The sequence below is a fragment of the Artemia franciscana genome, chromosome 3 (assembly GCF_032884065.1).
Source record: "Artemia franciscana chromosome 3, ASM3288406v1, whole genome shotgun sequence".
NCBI lineage: Eukaryota > Metazoa > Arthropoda > Branchiopoda > Anostraca > Artemiidae > Artemia > Artemia franciscana.
The window spans coordinates 28,544,871-28,566,982 of record NC_088865.1 but is presented as its reverse complement, the minus strand read 5'-3'; the positions used below and the strand labels follow the sequence as shown (position 1 = coordinate 28,566,982).

The 22,112-nt window shown below is 36.3% G+C and overlaps 1 protein-coding gene across 1 annotated transcript; it reads left to right on the top strand.

Annotated features, from left to right (window-relative positions):
- Positions 1-71: 71 nt before the first annotated feature.
- On the top strand, positions 72-21,410 carry LOC136025118 (uncharacterized). Its single transcript, XM_065700856.1, has 3 exons — positions 72-660; positions 14,238-14,333; positions 19,163-21,410. Exons 1-3 carry the CDS (start codon positions 209-211, stop codon positions 21,126-21,128), a joined length of 2,514 nt encoding a protein of 837 aa, XP_065556928.1. The 5' UTR covers positions 72-208; the 3' UTR covers positions 21,129-21,410.
- Positions 21,411-22,112: the final 702 nt, after the last annotated feature.

Genomic DNA, 22,112 nt, shown 5'->3' with positions numbered 1-22,112 from the left:
TACGGTACAGCGGTCACGAAACATCTCGCTGTTACAATTAATGACTAAGATTTTCTTCATTCACATCGTACTAACGGTGTTCTGTGGCACAAAATTAAACACATGTTGTTTTTCTAAATTGAATCCAAAATGACAATCAGTTTTTAGGCTTTAGTCCTGCTATATGTTAAAATTGATTTCACAGATTTTAGTTAAACATGAGTGAGCCATGAGTGGAGAAAAATCTGAACGATTAAAGACAACACTAATTGCCAGTGCAGTGATTGTAGTTGTAGCGACTGTAGTGACATGTTCAGTCGTAACTTGGCTGGCTATTAGGTCAACCAAGGGAGATGGATTAGTTAACATCCCTCCAGCCGCGTTTATCCCAGTATCTAGCCTGTCAAAACGAACGGGCGAAGAAATAAGTAAACGGACTCTGGAAGTCGGGGAAAGTGAAGAAGAGCAGGAAAAGCTTCAGGATGAGAGCCAAAAGAGAACATTTCACCTACCAGCGAAACCGAGAAATTTTGATGGAAAAAGTAAAATATTTCGAGATTCTTACGAAATATTTATGGAAATGCAGAAAAACCTTGGTTTTACAACACCCGGGGAAGTGCTAGCAGAATTGGAGAAGAAAATCAAAACAGAAGAAAAAAATAATAGATTAACAAGAAAATCGTAAGTATCTTGTGATTTGTTACTCTTTGTTATGTATTAGGTAGAGGAAATATAAACTTAAATTGAAGACAATACGCCTTTGATATTTTTGGACTTCTGCTTAAAGAAACTAAATAAAGCCAATATGTTTTAATAATATACGTAGCCCAATAAAATTAAATCACTCTTGATAAAATTCACTTTTGATAAAAACTAAATAATAAAACTAGTTTTTTCAATTGAAAGTAAGGAGCAACATTAAAACTCATAACGAAAAGAAATTATTCCGTAATGAAGAGAATTCTTCATTCTTATTCCACCCTTGCTGAAAACTTCCTCCTCCTCTGTAAGATTTCTTGCGGACGATTTAGCCTGAAAAATTCTTTTTAGCCTATTTTCATTTGAAAGAGATTTAAGCTCTAATCGTTTTTCCACTCCTTTCCGTGGATTTTTTTCCTTGAAAAAAAAAACCGTAGAAAATTTCCCCCGGACAATTCCCCCGGAACGTCTCCACATGCGAAATTGAGCTGACAAAGAGAAAGTAAGACAAACAAAAGAATTCCGGACAGGAATTCTTTCAAATTCCCCAGTTTAAAACCTCTCCTAGGAAACCCACTCCCGGAAATATCTCTCCTCACAGAAAATTCTTGCGATGGAAACCCATCACAGGCACAAAATACCCTCCCCCCTGAAGAATGTCCCTATCCTTCCCAATAGCGGATACTATACGGAAATAATGGGCAAATTTTTTACTTTGCAGGTCTTTCCCCATGGGCTTGGGGGTGTCATGTTACCGCTGAAGGCATAATTACAGGGTCTTTTAGCTATGTTGAACAAAACGGCTATTTAAAAATTTTAATCGGACGACTTTTGGGAAAAAAGGGGCGTGGGATGGGGGCTAGTTGCCTTCCATTCTTTTTGGTCATTTAAAAAGGGCACTAGAACTTTTAACTTCTGTTCGAATGCGCCTTTTTCCGATCTTCTAGGATCATTAGTTTGATACGATCGCCCCTGGAAAAATAAAGAAAAAGGAATAAAAAATAACCACACTCCGTGATCTTTCTTCTGACAAAAAAAAAAAAAAAAAAAAAATGCAAATTCCATATTTTTATCCATTCTCTTTTGAGAATCAGGCAAATTTTCTTAGACCCCTAGCTTTTGATGGGTAACATTAAACTTGATGAATCACATATTTGGAATCAGCATAATAAATCAATTCTTTTCCTATATCTATTGATACCAAAATTTCGTTTTTTAGAGTTTCGGTTACAATTGACCCGATTCGCTCTTTACTTACAGTTCGTTACCACGAACTGTTTGACTATAAAATTTATATACATATTGACAAAATTATTATTACCAGATATGTTTGGTTTGGAGGAAGTAGGGCTTCTTTTGAGATACGAATCCTATTTTCACACTACTATCTCTGATCTACGCTTGAAAAGTCCTAATTCGTGACTTTTACCCAATGACAATTTATTAAGTAATAGATGTGGAAACTGCGCCGTTAATATTTTGAAACAATATCTGCCATCAAAATTGTTGCAGTGAATTCTTTTGCATATTTAATATGCATTTAAACGCAGAAATAAGTAATTGTAACAGCATGCCTCCCGCCCCCAACATTACCTTGGTTACGCACCTGGTTCTTTTGTTTTTAAGTGACAATTAAATACTATGTAACTAATTTTCCCTTGGTTTCCGCCATTTTTTTATTGATTATAGTTTATCTTTTTTTAACGTCAAATTTGGCAGATATTACACATAATTTGTTAAATATTTACTTATTGTGTTTTGCTTCTATCTCTTTTTGTTCCAACGTTTAGCTGACAAACCAATGAGAGGCAACATTCTAGTACAACCTAGTTAAAACTAACGTGCCTCTACTATTCTATAATGAACTTTATTTTCCCCCTGACTAGTTTGTATGAAGGGGGGGGGGTGAAATTCGAAAGTGGCTCATTCAATTTTAAACTGAGATTTTTAGCTTCCTTACTAGGGGCTAAAAGTAATCGGAGGGAAACAAGCTCTCCTCCCATTCCTTTTTTGCTACCCACCCCCACGTAACCCTCCATGGTATCGTATAGCCATTTTTTGCAAAATGACTATAGATTTAATAAAAATAGCTTCGGAGATAACTTGATCCCCCAGTCCCTGGGGCAAGGGCTTAAAATTATGGACATTACTAATTATTTACAAATATATTTTATTTAGGAAAAGGGGAGCATATTTGATCCTTGGTTTTTGATTGGCTTCAAATACTCAGGGATAATTTCTCGAACCAAGAGGAGCACATATCTTAGGGAAGGGAGGGTGCTTGGGGGCCTGGAAATGAGTAAAACCACCTTTCTACCCTGATCAGTTTGATGGTTACAAATGTGATTACTTGGGCTAAGAAGAAGCTAATTTGCATAAAGAAATTTTTAGGGCACAATCCCTCCGAAAATGGGGCCCGAAAAGGACCGAATGTTTTTTGGTTGGCTCAAAACTTATTCTTAAGTCCTTGGATAAAAAATACCTCAATGTACAAGGTTGGCTCTGAGAAATTGCATTTAATCACTTTGTTCTGTTTTGCTTGAATGAATGTATCATCTTACTTCACTCTTTTTGACAGTCCTGGTTGAACTTCGTTGAAGTAAGGATGCTAGGGCTATTTTAAAAAAGTTTTTTAAAATACATTGCTAGTTTTGATTCTCGCATTTTAATGTAAGTTTATTTATATATATATATATATATATATATATATATATATATATATATATATATATATATATATATATATATATATATATATATATATATATATATATATATATATATATTCTCTCTCTTTCTCGTATTGTCCTGAAGACGCCCTTGGACATAGGGTTGAAATATTCACAGAATTGATTTCCACTGTCTTGAAAAGATTTTCCCTATTGTTTCAACTTTGTATTTTTTTTCATGGAAATTTCCCCCCGCATAACCCCCTCTCCTCAACCCCCTCCACAACCAAAAAAATCTCCCTGTAAGTGTCTGTACACTTCCCAATAACCGTTACTATGTGTAAACACTGGCCAAAGTTTGTAGCTTGCAGCCCCTCCCACGGGGACTGTGGGGGAGTAAACCGTCCCCATAGACATAGTTTTTTGTTTTTTGACTATGCAGAACAAAATAGCTATCTCAGAATTTTCATCCGGTGATTTTGAGAAAATTACTACCGTGGGAGGGGGTCTAGGTGCCCTCCAAGTTTTTTGGTCACTTAAAAAGGGCACTAGAACTTTTAATTTCCGTTAGAATGAGCCCTCTTGCGACATTCTAGGACCACTGGGTCGATATGATCACTCCTGGGAAAAAAAACAAAAACAAAAACAAACAAATAAACACATATCCGTGATCTATCTTGTGGCAAAAAATACAATATTCCACATTTTTGTAGATTGGAGCTTGAAACTTCTACATTAAGGTTCTCTGATACGCTGAATCTGATGGCATGATTTTCGTTAAGATTATATGACTTTTAAGGGATGTTTACCCCTATTTTTTAAATTAGGCCAGTTTTCTCAGGCTCGTAACTTCTGATGGGTAAGATTAAACTTGATGAAACTTATATATCTAAAATCAGCATTAAAATCAATTCTTTTGAGTTACGGTTTTTAGAGTTTCGGTTACTATTGAGCCGGGTCGCTCTATACTGTTTGATATTGATTTTCGTTGTCACTGGTCTGCTAACTGTAGATACTATGAGCTTCTTCTTGATGTCATTGCGTCAAGTTAGATTCGATTCAACCACCCTGGAAAAAATATTAAAAGGCATAAAATTCTAACAAAAAGATGTTTTAAATAAATACAAAGTTTCTCGTCTAAAGGGTAAATGAATTCGCTATTCCTTTGTTTTAAGTCATGAGGTGTCAAATAATCAATAATGATTAAGTTGAAGAAGTCTGACGTAAATTTAATTCCTCCTTCTTGTTACTGTATAAAAAATCATGCATTTTATAGGATTTGTTGTGTTCTGGAATTCGTTATGATTGTCAATATTGCTTTTCATCTAACCACTTTTTTTCCAAGACCACACTACCATTCTATGAAAAAAAAAAGTGTTTCAATAGGAATAGGTCCTTTTGTTAGACGGTGATAAACAAATAAACAAGTTACTAATGTATGTTATCGAAATATCCAGTAACTTAATGTATGTGATCGAAATATCCAGTAACTTTTGTATCTGTTTTTCAATGTCTAATAAAAGGACCTGTCCGTATTAGAACCCTTATTTTTTCGTTCTTTTCTTTTCACAGCTTTCATTCGAGGTATTCGTTGTGTTAATGGTTGTCAAGTGTATTCTAGCCTCAGATCTCAATTGCGCTTAATTTTCGTGCATAATTACCTCTTGACTTTTTTCAGTTGAATTAAGAAGGTCAGTCGTGAATCCAATTCCTCCTCCCTGCTGCCTCCTTCTATACTTTGCGACACTAAAACAACACGTTCCTCATTCAGTTCTAACTTTGTGCAAAGTAGTTTGTCATCTTGTGTAATTTTGCACATGTCATAGATACTAAGGACGATAGCCATTTCGAGAGTACTTTTCGAGAAAAAATCAACAGGTATAAAAATAAATAAACAGTTATTGCTCATTTAAACAGATTAAATTTATTCATTTGACTAAGTATCTGTTATCTTTATGTTTGATATGATCATTTATTTTATTTAATTTAAAGAACACTTTTTCCGCAACATAAGTTTGTCAGAGAAAAGAAAAGAGCTCCATTAAACCAGGAATCAGCAGAATTAAAGTTCAATAATCTTCCAGGCGTGAAACTACCACAAATCGCCATCAATAAATAAATGAAACCCAAGACAAACAGAAATTATAATAAATAACCTAGTCAAACTGACGACGAGCAGAAGTTAACATGAGTAAGGTTGACAACCCCAATGTCTTCTCAAGACCAAAACATAATTTGCACTTTACTGAAAACAAAATACATAAAAGTATTTCAATTTTGTGAGTTTATTAAATAAAACATTATTAAGACTTTTAGGAATCATCTCAATATATGTACACTAAACTGTCAATCCACGACCATTTTTTTTTTTTTTCAGTAAAGTGCAAATTATGTTCCGGTCTTAAGAAGGCATTGGGTTGACAATGAACAAAATGGCTGTCTCAAAACTTTGATTGAATGTGTTAGGAAAATTAATCAGGCCTAGGCGGGCCAAAGAGGAGGACTGAAATCCCTACAATCACTTCTGACTCTTAAAAAGGGCACTAGAACTTTTAATTTCCAGTCGAATAACTCCTTTATAAGTTTTAATGATATTGCTAGCTATTATGTTGTTTATATGCTCCAGGGAATACCTGCACATATGCAGTTTTTTTCGGCTACTGAGGTGTTAGATGCGAAAAAATTTCCCTCTAAAAATAATTTCTCAGTGAAGTTACACCCAGACGAGTTGGTGAAAACGCCCAACGAAATAGTGTTTCAGACTCTATTGCACAGCCTCAAAGATGCGATGCCGAAGATATAAATGCGCCGGACTTCTTGAAATCCTGAAGTGCGAGTGATATCCCGATAATCCCCCCTTCGGAGTATTTCATGCTTAACAGTAAAGTCCCTGCTTGCTTGAATGAATTACGTGCATTATCTGAAAAGACTCAAACCCAGCCATCTATTCCCACCCCCGCTCCCATTCTGGTTGGAAATAAACCTATGTAATTGTGAAAAACGTTCCAACCGATTCAAGGGCTTGTGAAAAGACAAATTAGATACGCTTGATGGTCATGAAGGGGTTTTAAGTGTAAAACCTGATAATCAGAGTAATGAAAGGATCGTAGTCACTCGAGATAGGCGGTCAGCCATGTCCCTTGCCGCTTCAGTCTCTAAGAGCATATCTGGTGTTTAAAATTAAACTTAAAAATTAAACTGATAAAAATTCACTTGGTATTGTTCGGACTTTTCCTGAAAATGTATCAGAATCGTCTTTAAAAGAAAGCCTATCGAGATTAGTACGTGCCATAAAAATAGTACTTTCAAATTTTTTTTTTCTTTTAGAATTTCTGGATCAGCCAGCACTGAAAAATGCAATTAACTTTAATTTACGTTTTGGATTATGAGCATTTCCGTGTCGAAATATATCGAGAATTACCGCGTCATTATTTCCGATGTCAAGGGGTAGATCACCCCATTGCTAGATACCCACACTCTTCTGATTTACCAAATGCCCCGCTGTGCTGGGACTAACAATAATACCAATGATAATCCTTGCTCAGCTGCTGCAAAGTGCGCCAATTGTGGAAAAAAACATGTTTCCTATAGCTTGAAGTGTTTGGTATTGAGAAATACGCTTGACAAAAAGTATATTGCGTATCCCGATGATGTCTTTCTAGTTCGGTTTTCTCGTCGGGGGCTGGCTTAGAATATCCTTATGTTGTCCTCTCTACTCGGCGATGTTGGCCTATCTATAAACATGAATAAGTGCGAGTTTTTGTGCTTTATTAGTAAACTCTCTGTATCTCCTCTAAGGCTTGGTTTACTTTCATTACCTTGCTCTGAAAAAGTTAAATTGCTTGGTATATTGTTTTGTCCATCAATTTTTGAAATCTGCTCCAAGTTGGTTTCTAATGCCTTACCAAATATTCGCGTGTTACATGGAAGGATATCTTCAAATAGAGGGCGATATAACCGCAAGGGTCTAGCTCGGCTTCACAGTAGTTTTGTTTTCCAGCCGTAAATTTCTTATCTTATTTCAACCATCTTAGAAGAGGCTATTATAGATATTATAAATATCTGGTCTATTTACCCGGCCACTTTAAAAATAGAAATTTTGTATCCCTCTAAGGTTTTATCGATGCTTGCGCTCAACTGGCCAGTGTGGCATCGAGTATGATTGTATATTCTAATAGTTTTTCTATTTCTTTTACTGACCCCCTAGTTTTCTTTTTTCCAATATAGTACTGGTTAAGTAGTTTTTGCTCTTAGCAATGATATTGTTGTTTATTGTTGTATGATGTGCTGTTTTTGCTGTCTTTTTTATCGTATCGATTTTTTTTGTAATTATTTTTTTGTAGGTCTGGTATGAAATGTTCATACGGTTTGATTATGATATTGACTATGGCATTCTATGATATGTTTGTTATAATATTGTTGCGTTAATTTTTCTTCTTTTCTGTTTCTCCTTAGTGTCATTATCTATTTTCATTTATGGGTTATAAATAAATAAATACACATAGTATCTTTTGACTAGTTAAAAATCTGCGACAAATTAACCTTAAAGGTCCCACTTAATAATGTAAGCCGTTCTTGAGATATTGCTTTGTCACCTTTTTGAAATTTTATATACTCATAGTTCGCTTTGATCTAGTTCAATATCCTTCTAAATATTCCTTCGAAGCTTCACCTTAATACCCTTAATTTGAATAGTAGCAAAAATTGTAGCAGAAGTAGTAGAATTAGTAGCCAGTATGCGCATAGCACCTCCGGTCTCTTGAATTTCCCCTTCAACACACCCTGTCAGTTTCAATTTGATGCCATCAACCTTTTCTGGAGCATTATCCATACGTCTTCTTGACAACCTGTATGGGCATAGTGTGATCCGATTTATTTCAATATATTTTCAATATTCTCGAAATTTTCCACCTTAATACCGTTAGCTTTAGTAGTAGAAGCAGTAGTGCCAGCAGTAATAGTAGTATCAGTAGTAGTTGTCGCAGTAAAATTAACAGTAGCAGTCTTGGCTTTAGTAGCAGTTGTAGTACTAGAAGTAGTAAAAATAGTAGTGGCAGCAGTAGTACTAGTATAGGTAGGGGCACTTGCAATGGGATGCAAATGTTTTCTTTTGTTAAGTTCAACATACCCAGCAACAACCCCTGTAAGTTTCAACTTCGCATACAAAACTGTTCTTATGATATTGCTGATACGTCCTTTTTACCACCTGCATATAGACGGCGTGTTGTGACTCAGTCATACACATCTTTATACGCTTAAGCATAGTCTTAGTAGTATTCACAGTAGTATCGTTAGCATTAATAGTAGCAGTATCAATAGCAATAACACTAGTACTAGTAGCAAAAGACGTATTAACGTACTGCCTTTTGGTCAGTTGAATATCCTTCTCATCAAGTCCCCGAAGTTTCCACTTATTACAATTTGCCGTTGCTATGACACGGCTGATATGTCCTTTTGATAACCTGTATATTCATATAATTCTTGAAATTTCCATCTTAATACTCAGGGGCGTAGCTTCAGCATTTTTATTGGGGGGGGGCAAGAGGGATCCACCTCTAGGTAGTCAATGAGCATGAGTTATCCTTCAGCAGAAAGCAGTGGCGGTTCTGGCCTCTTCATTCTGCTTATACTTACAGTGAGTATTAAGCATTATTATACGAGTATTACAGTAAGTAGGTAACTTGCTGCCAACCACGACCTCTACTCTGTTTTAATAAAAGTAAAATTTTAAAATCTATAAAATGATTGCGTCCCTAAAATTTCTGCACCCGGGGTGAGTGGCCCCTCAACTCCTTTCCTCTAAAACAACCTGTGGGGAAAGGGGTGTTAGAAAACTTAATTAAAATTGACACAAATTATATTTTTACGAACATTACAAAGCACGTCAAAGTTTTGAGCTGGACAAAGCTGTTTTTTACGGAACTGGATAAGAAAACGGAAATCCATCTTACATCGCTGAACCTAAGGACGTGCTTATTCTGAATCAATAATTTACTGAGTACGTAGCAGTCCAGCTGTCCCTATTCTGGGACCACATGAGAACTCCTCCACCTAATGGGGGTGGGATGCTCCAAGCAGGTAAAAAATAAAGATAGCCAATTCCTCCCATAAGTCTTCAACAGGACATTTTCATTCAAGCAATAACAAAGAAAAGTTACTATTTAGCAATGACGATACTCGCACTATTTGAACAGCCCCATGCATCGCCTCATTAAGTTCCAGGTGATATGAAAATGGCGTCTTAGCAAATCAAAAATTACACCCTTTAAATTATTACTGTTAAAACCTTATACAGGAAAATTGCAAGATACGTGATATCCATTGAACAACAAGAAAATATCACCTTATACATGGGCAGCAGTGATATATCCTCTTATTTTTTCTTTGTCGCTATTGAGGCACTGGAACATCATAGAGAGCTGTCTAAGAGCTCATAAAAGATAAGTCTCATGTCTTATCGTTTTTTATTCATAGCTAGACTCGATGAGGCAGTCATAAAGTGCCACATAGTGCACTAAAAGTGCAAGTTGGATGATATTTTTGGAACTAAAAGGCGTGGACGGATATATAGACATCCTAGAGAGCTAATTAGGGGCTTATTTATAAACTAATTTTTATATTTAACTGCTCTTTATAAATTTGACTTTGTAAGACAATCATAAAGTGACACACGGCACCTAAAGAGTAGTTAGGCTATTTTTTTATATAATAAAAAATAGCAAGAAAGGGTGTTGTCCAATGAAAAAACCCGGCGGATGAATTTCTCCTCACCCCTGGGGAAATTCTGATCTTTGGAGAATTCCCCTGGAAATTTTCCTTACATTTGAAATAGCGACAGTATTTTTAATTAAAGTATTCAAAAAAAAATGTTTGGATTGCCAACTTATTCGTTGAGCAGTGTTTGATTAAGAATGTCCAGAAAATCCGAAAGATTCTTGGCCGCATTGTGATAGAAACCTTACATTAATTAAAACTTACCAGGGATGCCAACCAGATGGGAGGAATTGATGCCTAGATTTTGAAAATTACCTTCCCTTTTGTATCTTTGTTTAAAAAAAAAAAAAATCTGGAAATTTACAAAAAGTTTTTTTGTATAAATCAGGGTATGGAAGGTATACATTTCTGGAAGGGGGAGGGAGGCCCTGAATATTTCTTTAAATTCCGTTCGCCACGCGAAGCTCAGTCTGCTGGTGCTACATATTGAAAGTGATAACAAAAGATAAAGAGAATGGGCTGGTACCGCTTGTTTGTGACCATAAATTTCTAATTTATGAGAAAAATATACATATATTGTTTGGATTCACTTTATGCTACTTGCAGAAAACATTTTGTAAAGCATGCCGACGCAGAGATAAATGTCACACAAGTAGGGCTAGCGTTGCCTGAAATGCGACTAATAGCCGTAATAATCTTCCGCACTTTATGTCGATTATTTTTTGGAGCTGGTTACAAGAAATATTAAGAAAAGCAAAAATAGCTAGAGGCCGGCATGGTATTGTAAATAGAGGCAGTTCTACATTTGTGGGTTAGTATGTAAATCCAAAACGCATGGAATAGGACGTTATCAGCGCTCACTATTCCTTCCAGTTACACTTAAGAGAATATGGAGCTATTTTGGAATTTTGATTTAGATATTTGAAGTAAAAAAAAAAACAACAAAACAATTAAATGATTCCTGGAGCTAATTCCTCCCCCTACTAACTTTTATGACTAAACTAAAACCGATTTGACCTATCTAAATACAGTACGAATTTTATTATGAAAAGCACTAAGACATTTCTTTTTCGATGCTTTCTTTTTATATTTTTCAATAAAAAAGAGATCTCTTGTTTTCACTGATTTCTTGTTTTTCAGTGACTTCATTTCTGTCCTGTTTGCAGATGTAGAGGGTGTCATTCATATCCATTTTTGAAAGTTTTAAAACAAGAAAATAATACAAACTGATATATTTTAGGAAGTAAAAGACCGTTACCTATCAGGGGAAACAATTTGACCTTAGCAAACGTGGTGAAACGGGAAGCAAAATACATTTTTCCAATTTTGCCATTAAGTAGGCCCACCTATTTACTAGATGATAAGGTTTCGAAGGCGGTATATTTGCATAAATACTAGTTTGGGACATATTCGGAAACTGTTTTTCGCATTTTTTATATTATAAATGTGGATTGATTAATTTAAAAAAAATTATTCGCTCAAAGTAAAGAACAAAGTCGAAACTAAAAACGAGCAACAGTTTTGAAGCTACTTAATAATTTTTCTTCCAAATAATTTGCCCCCCCTCTCAGCAAAGCCACTGTTAATACTCTTATTCTTACAAATAGTTGTTATAGAAGTAGCAGTTGAATTAGTAGTAGTAGTAAATGTAGCAGTGGTAGTAATATTAGTAGTAGCGTGCATATAATGCCTCTGAGTCAAGCTTGTTTGCCTCAAACCACTTTTGACTCTTAAAATGGGCATTATAGCTTCAATTTTCAAATGAAATGCCCATTCTGAAGTTCATAGGACCACCCAATACATGAAAAGCTTATATGGCCCCGTGGTATAATCTATAACCTTTGTCCAAGGGATCTGGTGGATTGCGTCAATCCTGCAGGCATTGTTATATGTCCTTAGGACTATCTCAAACAAGATGGGGATCTCGCAATTTGGATCAGATGTGTTTGGGGAAAAGAGGGTGTTCGGGGGGGGGGAGGGGCTAATTGCATTCCATTGCTTTTGAGTTGTAAAAGGAAATTTTCAGTTTCCAATTAAAAGAGTCTCCTCTAAAGTTTACACAGCCACTCTCCCATAAAACTTTATATGCCCCTGGAGCATAACTAACAGCCCTTGTCCCCAGGTTCTGAGGGGATTTTTTTACCCGAAGGTCTTCTCATATGATCTTGAGACATTTTAAATAAAATGGCTATCTCAAATTATATATCACATGTATTTGGGGAAAAGAGGACGTGAGGGGGGGATATTTTCCCTCCGATCACTTTGAATCTTAAAAAGGCCACTAGAACTTTTGATTTCCAACCCATTGAGTACCCTCCAAAGTTTATACGACCATTCTTTCCATAAGAACCTTATATACCCCCGGGGCATAACTTGTGACTCATGTCCTGAGGACTGTGGGGGTGATTGCCATCCTCAGATACATAATTACTGGACTTTTTAACTACGCTGAACAAAATGGATATCTCAAAATCTTGATTGGATGTGTATAGGGAAATGACGGGTGTGTCTGGTGCTGGCTGCCCTCCAATCGGTTTTGAGCATTAAAAAGGGCACGAGAACCTCAAATTTCCGATCTAATGAGCCCCTTTAAAAGTTTCTACGACAACTATTTTCATACGAAGTGCCCTGGTCTAAGCAAAAAATAAAAAACAAAAGTAAATAAATAATGCATTTTGCCCACATTACTCTTTACTTAGGCAGCGCTATTGCGCTGCCTATGAAATCTGTTCGTTTTGGTTTTATTTATCTTCTTCGGTAGAAGTATTCTTTTCAGTTTGACTTTGAATTATTATAGCAGTCCATTTCTGCTGATCATAAGTTTAATAATGGGTCTTCACTTTTTTGAAAAGCTCTGTTAAATTAATCTGTAAAAATGAGCAGAAATCAGAATTAACGCACTAGGATTGACTTAAGAGTGAAGGGCATCCTATAATTTTTTTTTTCCTTTCCACTTTAAGTGGAAAGGGTTGTCATAGAGACTTGGAAGGGGCCTCATTCTAATGAAAATTAAAATTTCTAATGCCCTTTTAATTGACTTTTATTGATTGAAGGGCAAAAAATGCCCTTCAATGTACCTCCTGTAACTTTTTCCGTCCCCAGGGGCACCTGAGTTACCTACAGCAACCTTTAAGAATAATTAAAAAAAAATGATTACTGTCAATGATTTGATTATTTCCATTCCCTGAGTGATCATTGAAAGATCCTGATCAGAGTGAGACGTAGCATATAAGGTTGTGGCAAGGAGATGGTGTGGGCCCTAAGAACCCTCTTGAAGCCCTTAACAGATATTGATCAGAATGCTCTGCATAGATTTCAGCAAGGCATTGCGTGCTCACCTTTCTAGTGGAATTCTAGCAGTCGAAGGTTATGCTTCAATATAAAATTCTATATTTTGAATTTTGAATTGACAAAATTACCCAGTTTTCTCTTCTGAGTCTATTTTTAAGCGTTTTCAATTATTTTCTGTTAGCTTCGATAAGTAAGTTAAGAAATACTTCGTGAAAACATTTGTAATTCCCTCCCCCCCTTAAAGAAAAAATTACGGTGTACTCGAGTATTATAAGGGATCTGATGACTGGTTACCGAATATTTATCAGCATTTTTCTTATGGAATGGTAATTACAAAAGCACAACATTTCAACAATAAACAACTACATTTATTCGTGATAACCTGCCAATAATAAAAAGTTATTACGACTTCTCGTGCTTAAAATTTCAAAGAGTCCTTAGGATAAACAATTAGAAAAAGACGAGAAACAATTATGGCTTCTTTGCTCATTTTGTTCTGATTTTCCAACAATTTTAGTTGTAATTATAAATATCCTAATAGACAAACCCTTTAAATACGTAAATACAAAAAGATTTATTCGGCATTTATTTGATTTTAGTACCGGTTCCATTGCTCGAGGGAACGCTAAATCACTTATACCAGTTGGCGAGTCCCAAGCGTGGCCTAAGTGGGCCAAGCGGTGCCGAGACTGTAGTATTGAACAACACGTGGTGAAACTGTGTGGCATACGCGGTGCTCCATGATATTGACCAAGTGGCGGGAAGTGGACGATCCCTGGTCATGTGTGACTAAATTAAAGTAAAGAGATTAAAAACAAAACAAGATATTTCAAAAATATTTACCTGAGTTTTTTGTATTTTTTTCAATATCTTTTTTATTTACAGAAGTGCCAAACTTTTCGTTGATCCTGAAGATATTTTCTTTTTGGACCCTTCGTCAGAGAGAACCGTACAGACCCGAAGAAATTCTGGGAGTTCTATGTAAGTAGGCTGTGTTCATGGACACAGGGGCTTTCTCTATAGGGTTTGTTCAGCATCTGTTACTATGAATTACCACTCCAGTCAGTTCTGATAGCTTGTATAGGAGGGGAAGGGGTTTCTCAGTTACCGTTACCTCCTAGCTACCAACTCCTGACTGGAAACACTATCGTTTAGAAAACAATCACAGCGATACACTAACATGAATAAAATCGTTTTACCTCAAGGAGAACTCCGATTTAAATCGTCATAGTAATGTCCGTAACTGCTTTATTTAGAATAGCCATTTGAGGTCGTTAAACTACGTACTATGCAGCACAGGATTATTAGTGACATTTTCGGACACATAGCTACCAATTACGGCACCAAAATTGGTTTTGGCAAGGAATAACATCGTAGATTATAATATAATGCTGCCGATTATTAATATAATTATATAATTACTAATGCTAATGGGGCAGACTATTGCTTTCAAATTTATATTAAAAAAAGAAACATAAACTATACGATCCCTAAAGAAATTATTAATTCCGGAAATCATAAGATCAAGACATTATAGTTTTCTATTGAAATAAGAAGTTCTCAGCCTCATCTGGATTTCCATAAAAAAAAAATTAAGTCAAATTTATTACAAACTAGCTGGGTCCCGGCGGTTTCGCCACCGGGCCCTAGCATGGCACGCGGCCGGCTTCTATGATATTTGGAAATTTAGAAAAAAACAATTTTGTTTTAATTTTGATTGGATGCATTCGGGGGGAAATGGCGGTTAAAATGAAGAGGCTGATTGTCCTCTGATTACCTTTGATTCTTCAAAATTGAACTTGAAATTTTAATTTCCAATCGAATGAGCATTGTCCGAAATTTGTACGACCATCCCTTCTATAAATTCTTAAATTTTAACAATGGATAGCTTGTAATAACCTACAGCCCTTGCCTCAAGGACAGTGAGAGTTTTTGTTAATCACGTTAATTATTCATGTTTTATTGTTCGACTGAAAATTCAAACTTTTAGTGCTTTTTTTTTAAAAGTACGGCCTATGGCCTATGATTGGCCAATCACTTTCGACTTACGAAAAACGACTAGGACTGCCTGGGATTTATAACTAGTTTCTACCTCCATCCTCCTCTTGTCTCTCCCCTAGATTTAATTCTGTATTTATCCGAAGGGTCAAAGATAGTTGAGATGTTTTGGCATTAAAATGCACCCTTTTAGGTATCTCCCTCTCTCCCTAGCTACAAAACAATCAGAGAACCCAAACACAGAAGTCTAAGTACCTTTTCAGGTTTTGTAATTTGTTCCATTGGTTACAGGTAGTGTTTGTTATTGGGAAAAATACAGACTTTTTCTGGGAGTTTTCTGAAGGGGGGAGGGGAGAGTTTCTGTAGGTTTTTCACGAGAAGAAAATTATGGCACAAGAGAGGGGGGCGACAGTGACAGTGCGAAAGGAACCCCCATTAGCAGACATAAAAAAAGAGAAATAAATCTGGCTTTAAGAGTTTGTAACGTCCGATTTTCTTTGTTTTTGTGACAAAAAAATGGAGCTATTTTATTAGTCATCTTGGCAGTTATTTAGATTATGAATTTAATAAGCAAACGATTTCAACAACGTTGAACATGTAAAGATTCTAACTTGTGTTTTACCCTATGTAAGTAAGGTGGTTGAGTTGAACGAAAGTTCAGCTATACAATGGTTCAGGTGCACGGTAGTTCAGTTGCATGGTGGTTCAGTTACAAAGTGGTCCAGTGGCACATTGGTTCAGTTGCATGGTGGTTCGGTTGCAAAGTGGTCCATTTGCACAGTGGTTCATTTGCATGGGGGCTCAGTTATGCGGGATTTAGTTAAATGATGTTCAGTTGCCGGGGGGCTGAGTTCCATGAGGGCTCAGTTAAATGAGGTTCAGTTGAACGAGGGTTCAGTTACACGAGGGTTCAGTTACACGGGAGTAAAGTTGCACGGGGGTTCAGCTACACGGTGGGTCAGTTGCATGGTGATTCGGCTGCACGGTGGTTCAGTTGCAAGGGGGTTAAGTTATAGTGATTCAATTGCTTGGGGTTCACTTACAGAGGGGTTCAGTTGCAATAGAATCCATTCGGTCAGCTAACAGCATAAACCTATCGTAATACACTAAAAATTTGTCATTGCGCGTGCTGAAAGAGGTGGAGTCAAGAAGAAAGGTCTAGATTGGTGTGTTTCAAAAATCTCTAATGGAGAGTATTGGACTTGTTCGCTACTCTTCACGTATATACTCATGCTCTGGCTTTTAAAAGAAAAACCGATAACAACTCTGCAAACGAGCTTACTCCTTATTTGGTACAAGGTCCTATTTTAGTGAAATAACAATCTAATGCAAGACTCGGTAGAAAAGTTACACCTGCGCTTAGTCCTAGCCTAATGCTAATTTGAGCAGAGAGGTAGGCTGTTTTTTTACTGATTGGCTTGAAACTTACGGGGAAAGTACCTTGGGCTAATGAGACATAAGATGACTCCTTCTCAGTTATTTGCGCGAAAGTGCTCAGGTGCGCATGATCATTATGGGCCAGTTACCTTAAGGCAAGGTTAAAGAAGAATGGCGCGTACCACATTATGGCTCCAGAAGTCTTCCGCATGAAATCTTCTAGATTTGGTTTGTTACGCAGGTAAGCATAGCAATGACACTTAGCACAAGACATTTTAGACCGTTGACCGTTGCGGTCCAGGTGTTGGCAGGCTTCAGAGCTTCATAGTTCGGGGGTTTTTTCATACCAAACAGTTCGTAGTAACGAACTGTACGAAAGCTACGAGCCTGAGAAAATGTGCCTGATTTTTGGAAACAGGGAAAAAATCACAAAATGTCAAGCGGGCTTAACAAAATTACACCATCAGATTCAGCATATCTGAGAACACTACTGTAGAGGTTTCAATCTCATGTTTTTAAAAATCCGGAACTTCGTATTTTTGGCAGAAGGAAGATCACGGATGCTTTTTTTTTCTCCCCAGGGGTGATCATATCGAGCTAGTAGTACTAGAATATCATGAGATAGCTCATTTGAAGGGGAATCAAAATTCTAGAGCCCTTTTTGAATGCCCGAAAAAATTTGAGGTTCTATAACTCCCCTCCCACGCCCTTTTTTCCCAAGTAATAAGGTCAAAACTTTCAAATAGCCATTTGATTCAGCACAGTCAAAAGATCCAATAACTATGCTTATGATGATGACATGGCCCTCCATAACCTCTAGTAAAAGGGCTGTAAGTTGCGCAATATACCCATATTGTTCACGTATAGCATTTGTTATTGGATGATACTTTGCGGGGAGGGGGGGGGCATTTTCCATGGGAGATTTTTTACGGGGATGGAAATATACAAGGTAATTTGCCAGAAGAAATGTTACAAGGGGAGGGGGTTTTCCTGGCATGATTTGAAAAATAGTCAAAAATTAAATTAACAAAAGAAAAAGTTTTTTCAACTGAAAGTAAGGAGCAACATTAAAACCTAACATGAAACGAAAATGTATCTGTATATTAAGGGTTCTGCCTCGGCACAGTGCACTTTATACTAAAGTTTTACCTTTTTTCCCGATTCTTGAAAAACTGCTCAAGCATAAGGGCCCTTGATTTCGAATGAGAGACAAAGTAGCATAGCTTTGGCTGGTGCTGCCGTGTTTTACATAAATTAAACAAAGTATACAAAGTAACAAAGTAACTAGGGACTACCTGGCATACATGGTACCTATTTATGAGTATCAACATTGACTGAGTGTGAGGAAAAGAAAAAACAGTTATTTTAAGCAGAAAGGGCGTATTTGATATTTATAGCCTTGGTAAAATTCTAGTTTATTGACTTTTGGCTATCTTGGAAAGGGGTTAGGTTAGGAAAATGAAACTTTCAGGGATGAGTCTAGAGGCTAAAGTATGTCCCGGAAGGTATTTTGAAGACCCACCTCCACTCCTTATCCCTCTAGAGGGCCCTGACCTTTGATGACCTTTAAAACATGCGCGTTATAAAAGTGAAACCTTGCAAAATAGATCTTCTGCTTGAATGAAGTACAACAAAATTGTTTTCAGCTTCACAACTTTATTCAACCCCAATTTATAAGGTTTTAAAGATATGCAAATACATTTCCTAGATTTTGAAAAAAAATTGATATGGCTTCTCAATTGATTTTGAGAACTAAAGGCAGAGAAAGGGCAACTGGTAACTGAAAATTAAGGAAAAATGTTGTGTTGTCAAAATTTCAATAGGTATACACCTGTCATGTAGGCAAATTTCAGGGCCCTCTAGAGGTAGAAGGAGTGTAGGTGGGTACAGAATACCTTCCTGGGACATACTTTAGCCTTTAGACCAATCCCTGAAAGTTACATTTTCCTAACCTAACCCCTTTCTAAAACAGCCAAAATTCAGTCAACTAGAATTTTACCGCAATTCCTGTTATTTGAGTGGAATTCTGAGCCATATCAATGTTTTATTTCAAAATTTAGGAAATGTATTTGTATATCTTTAAAACTTTATAAATTGGGATTGAGCAAAGTTGTGAAGCTGAAAACATTTTTGTTGTACTTCATTCAAGCAGAAGATCTATTTTGCAAGGTTTCACTTTTATAACACGCGTAGGCTATTTTTGAAGGTCATCAAAGGTCAGGGCCCTCTAGAGGGAGAAGAAGTGGAGGTAGGTACTTCAAAATACCTTCCCAGGACATACTTTTGCCTGTAGAACCATCCCTGAAAGTTTTATTTTCCTAACCTAACCCCTTTCTGAGATAGCAAGAAGTCAATCTGAGAAGGTTCAAATTATTCAAATATATACAATTTGTATAATTTTCCTTCATTTTGCTCATTAATTTTTTTATTTGCAGGCTAGCAACATCTGGAAAAAGTAATGAAATCAATTTCGGCTCCTCAATTTGGAATACAGATGAGCTTTCAGCTGATAAGCGTTATATAAACACAACCGAAGATGAATCCGACAGCTCTAGTCAGGAAGATACTTATCTGCTACAACTACCAGAATTAATGAAAAGTTTCAGACCTGGGTCATTTGACCGCTCAAACAGAAATAAGAAAACAAGTATCGTATCTGATATGGAACAAAAAACCTCCGGAGCAATCTACCAGCAGTTCAAGAAGAAAAGGAGTAGACTGAAAAATAATATTTCTGAACCTTTCAATTCAAGAAGTATAGAAAAAAATGGAAACAAGATACCGTTTAATACAGTAAAAAATTCAGAAAAAGAGCTCAACCCCGAGCTTTTGCATGAACCCTTGGAATACAATTATTTCGCTGAAAACCTTGAAAGAGACGCAACACTTTCAAATAAAAGTTTAATCAACCGAATGGATGAAACTGATAAGGTTCCACAAGTCGCTGAAGAAAATGTCTCAATTATAACTTTAGATCCCCATATTTCTCTTTTAGGAGAAACTGGCACACGGTCCCCCGTTATGCGAGGATATAAAAATTTACCTAAGAGGGTGAACAAGACCTTAAGTTACACTGAAGCGCCTGTTTCTATATTATCTTCTGTAAGAACACCCTCTACCACTTTTGGAACCAAGTACCAGCTTGGAAATTTAGAAGAAGAATTGGACATTTCAGAAGAGTCAGACCTAAAAACACCTTTCAACCCTTTTATTGCTAAATATGGTGAGAATAATAACAAGCAACAAACTTTTGATACATTTCAAAGGAGAAAAGACGAGGATGGTGATTATTCACAATCAGATATCGCAACATTTGATTCAATTAAAGAACGTTTCCCTGAGTACCAAAGTGGTGGTAAGAACTATAGAAGAGTGGGAACGAACCAGAGAAAAGTAGAAAAGGAGCCCTCATACAATGTTGATGTAAGTAGAGACTCCGGTGATTCTATAAAGGGTACCACATTTCGAAAAAGACGGCCAAGTAACTGGACCAGCAAAAATAGAAAAGGTGACCTCTATAATACTCGCAGAAGACAGCCAATAATTAGTCGTAAAACGTATGGCACAAATTCTGAAAGTATGGAAGATTACAAGCAATATTCTGATAATATAAAAAAATATAAAGAAAAGAATTATGAATTCTCAGAAACCAGCTTAGATGTCTTAGCTGCACTTTCAGCAGAAGAATTTGGGGCTAAAATGCGTTTGAAACCAAAGAATACAATTGAAACTACTCCTTACGAGAGAAAAGAAGAGTCAAGAGTTAGTGACATAGATGACGATGCTATTATGGACGAAGGTCCATTTTACGTCCCATCAAGCCTTAAGATTGATAGGATTGAAGTACCCACACTTACGCACGAAGATTTTTCAGAAATAAAAACTGTAACCGGAGAAGAGTATCAAGGTTCTAAGCAAAAAAGATTTCAATCAACTAATCTACCCATAAAACAGTTTTTAGATGAGCTTCCAAGAATGCCTGTATCCACTGATCATATAAAGAAACTTTATGAAGCTCCAGACTCAGACGGTTGGATTCCTGGGAGACTTATAAATGGCGGAAGCAAAGAGGTTTTTATGGCATTACGAAAACCTAGCTCTAAATCAGTTGTTGACAACACTTCACAGAACATCTTCACAAAGAGTAACACTTTCAGTTTCAACGAGACAACTAATGCAAACGAAAAAAACACACCGCCTATTTATGTGCCTGAAATATTGTCTAGCAGTGAAATGTCTCAAATTGATAGTCCAGTAATTGAAATACAGACGCAAGATGGAGAAGTTCATCAATATGTTACAAAAGTGGGCAATTACCCGATGCAATCAATTAATCAGACATCTATGCTACTTAAACGTAGAAGGAATTCAAAACTGTCGACTGATCTTTCAACATTCTAAATTTAGAATATTTCCAAAACTTTACAACCTCTTGCGTTGCAGGTTTAATAAATATGGACGTCAAAATCTAAGTTGTAGACCATGTGTGAACATCGAATTGCTACAGTTGCCCTTAAAAGTACCTTTCTTTCGTGATTTATTCCTGAGAATATTAGATATGCTGCATATTAAAAAGGCCACATTTTTCAAAATGTTAATATTGTTGTAAAATACACAATATATTTATATTATTCAGTTACTATGATTTTTTATACACTAAAACACATTATATTCTGTCTACTATGCTGGTTGAAAACGTTAAAAAACTATAAAATAGCTAAGCGGACTCTAATCTTTCAAAAATTTTGAAGCCAGCATATTTGCTGATAGGATCCACGGAAGTAGATGAAGGGGAGAATGGGAAAGGGGCGATAACAGCTTCTTCTTTATGAATCTTAACCGATTGGAGCCTGGGGAGAATGCGGTTATACAAATTCCGACGAAACATATCAGTTTTAGATTAGGTAAGGTGGGCTAGGTAAGGTGGAAAAAAGCTTGTCCTGTTGGGAACAAGCTTATTTTAAAGCTTTCTATCCTTTAAAAAAATTATCAAAACTATATGCTAAGCTCAACTTTGAGCTGAGTCAGTAAATGTTTCTCCCCCTCCCCCAAGCTGTTCGATTCCTCATCTCTTTCTAAAAAAAAAATCTATGACTCCTCCCAGAAGAGATTCATGTAGCTTTATTGCGGTCTACTCATTACACAATATCCTCTGATGCGTTTTGCTTTATTCTTTACGGTCCCCAAAGTCCACAGACTCATTACTTGTAAAAAGTCGGGAACAAAAGTTCAGGCTTTAAAGGTTTTAAATCTCTAAGAATGGGATGTTAGCCTCTTAAGACTTTTTATTAAACCACTGACTCCATCCCATTATTTCGAAAAGTTATAATAACTCTACATTATGTAGTTTCAGAGGAAAATGATAATGTGCCTGCTAAATTAAAA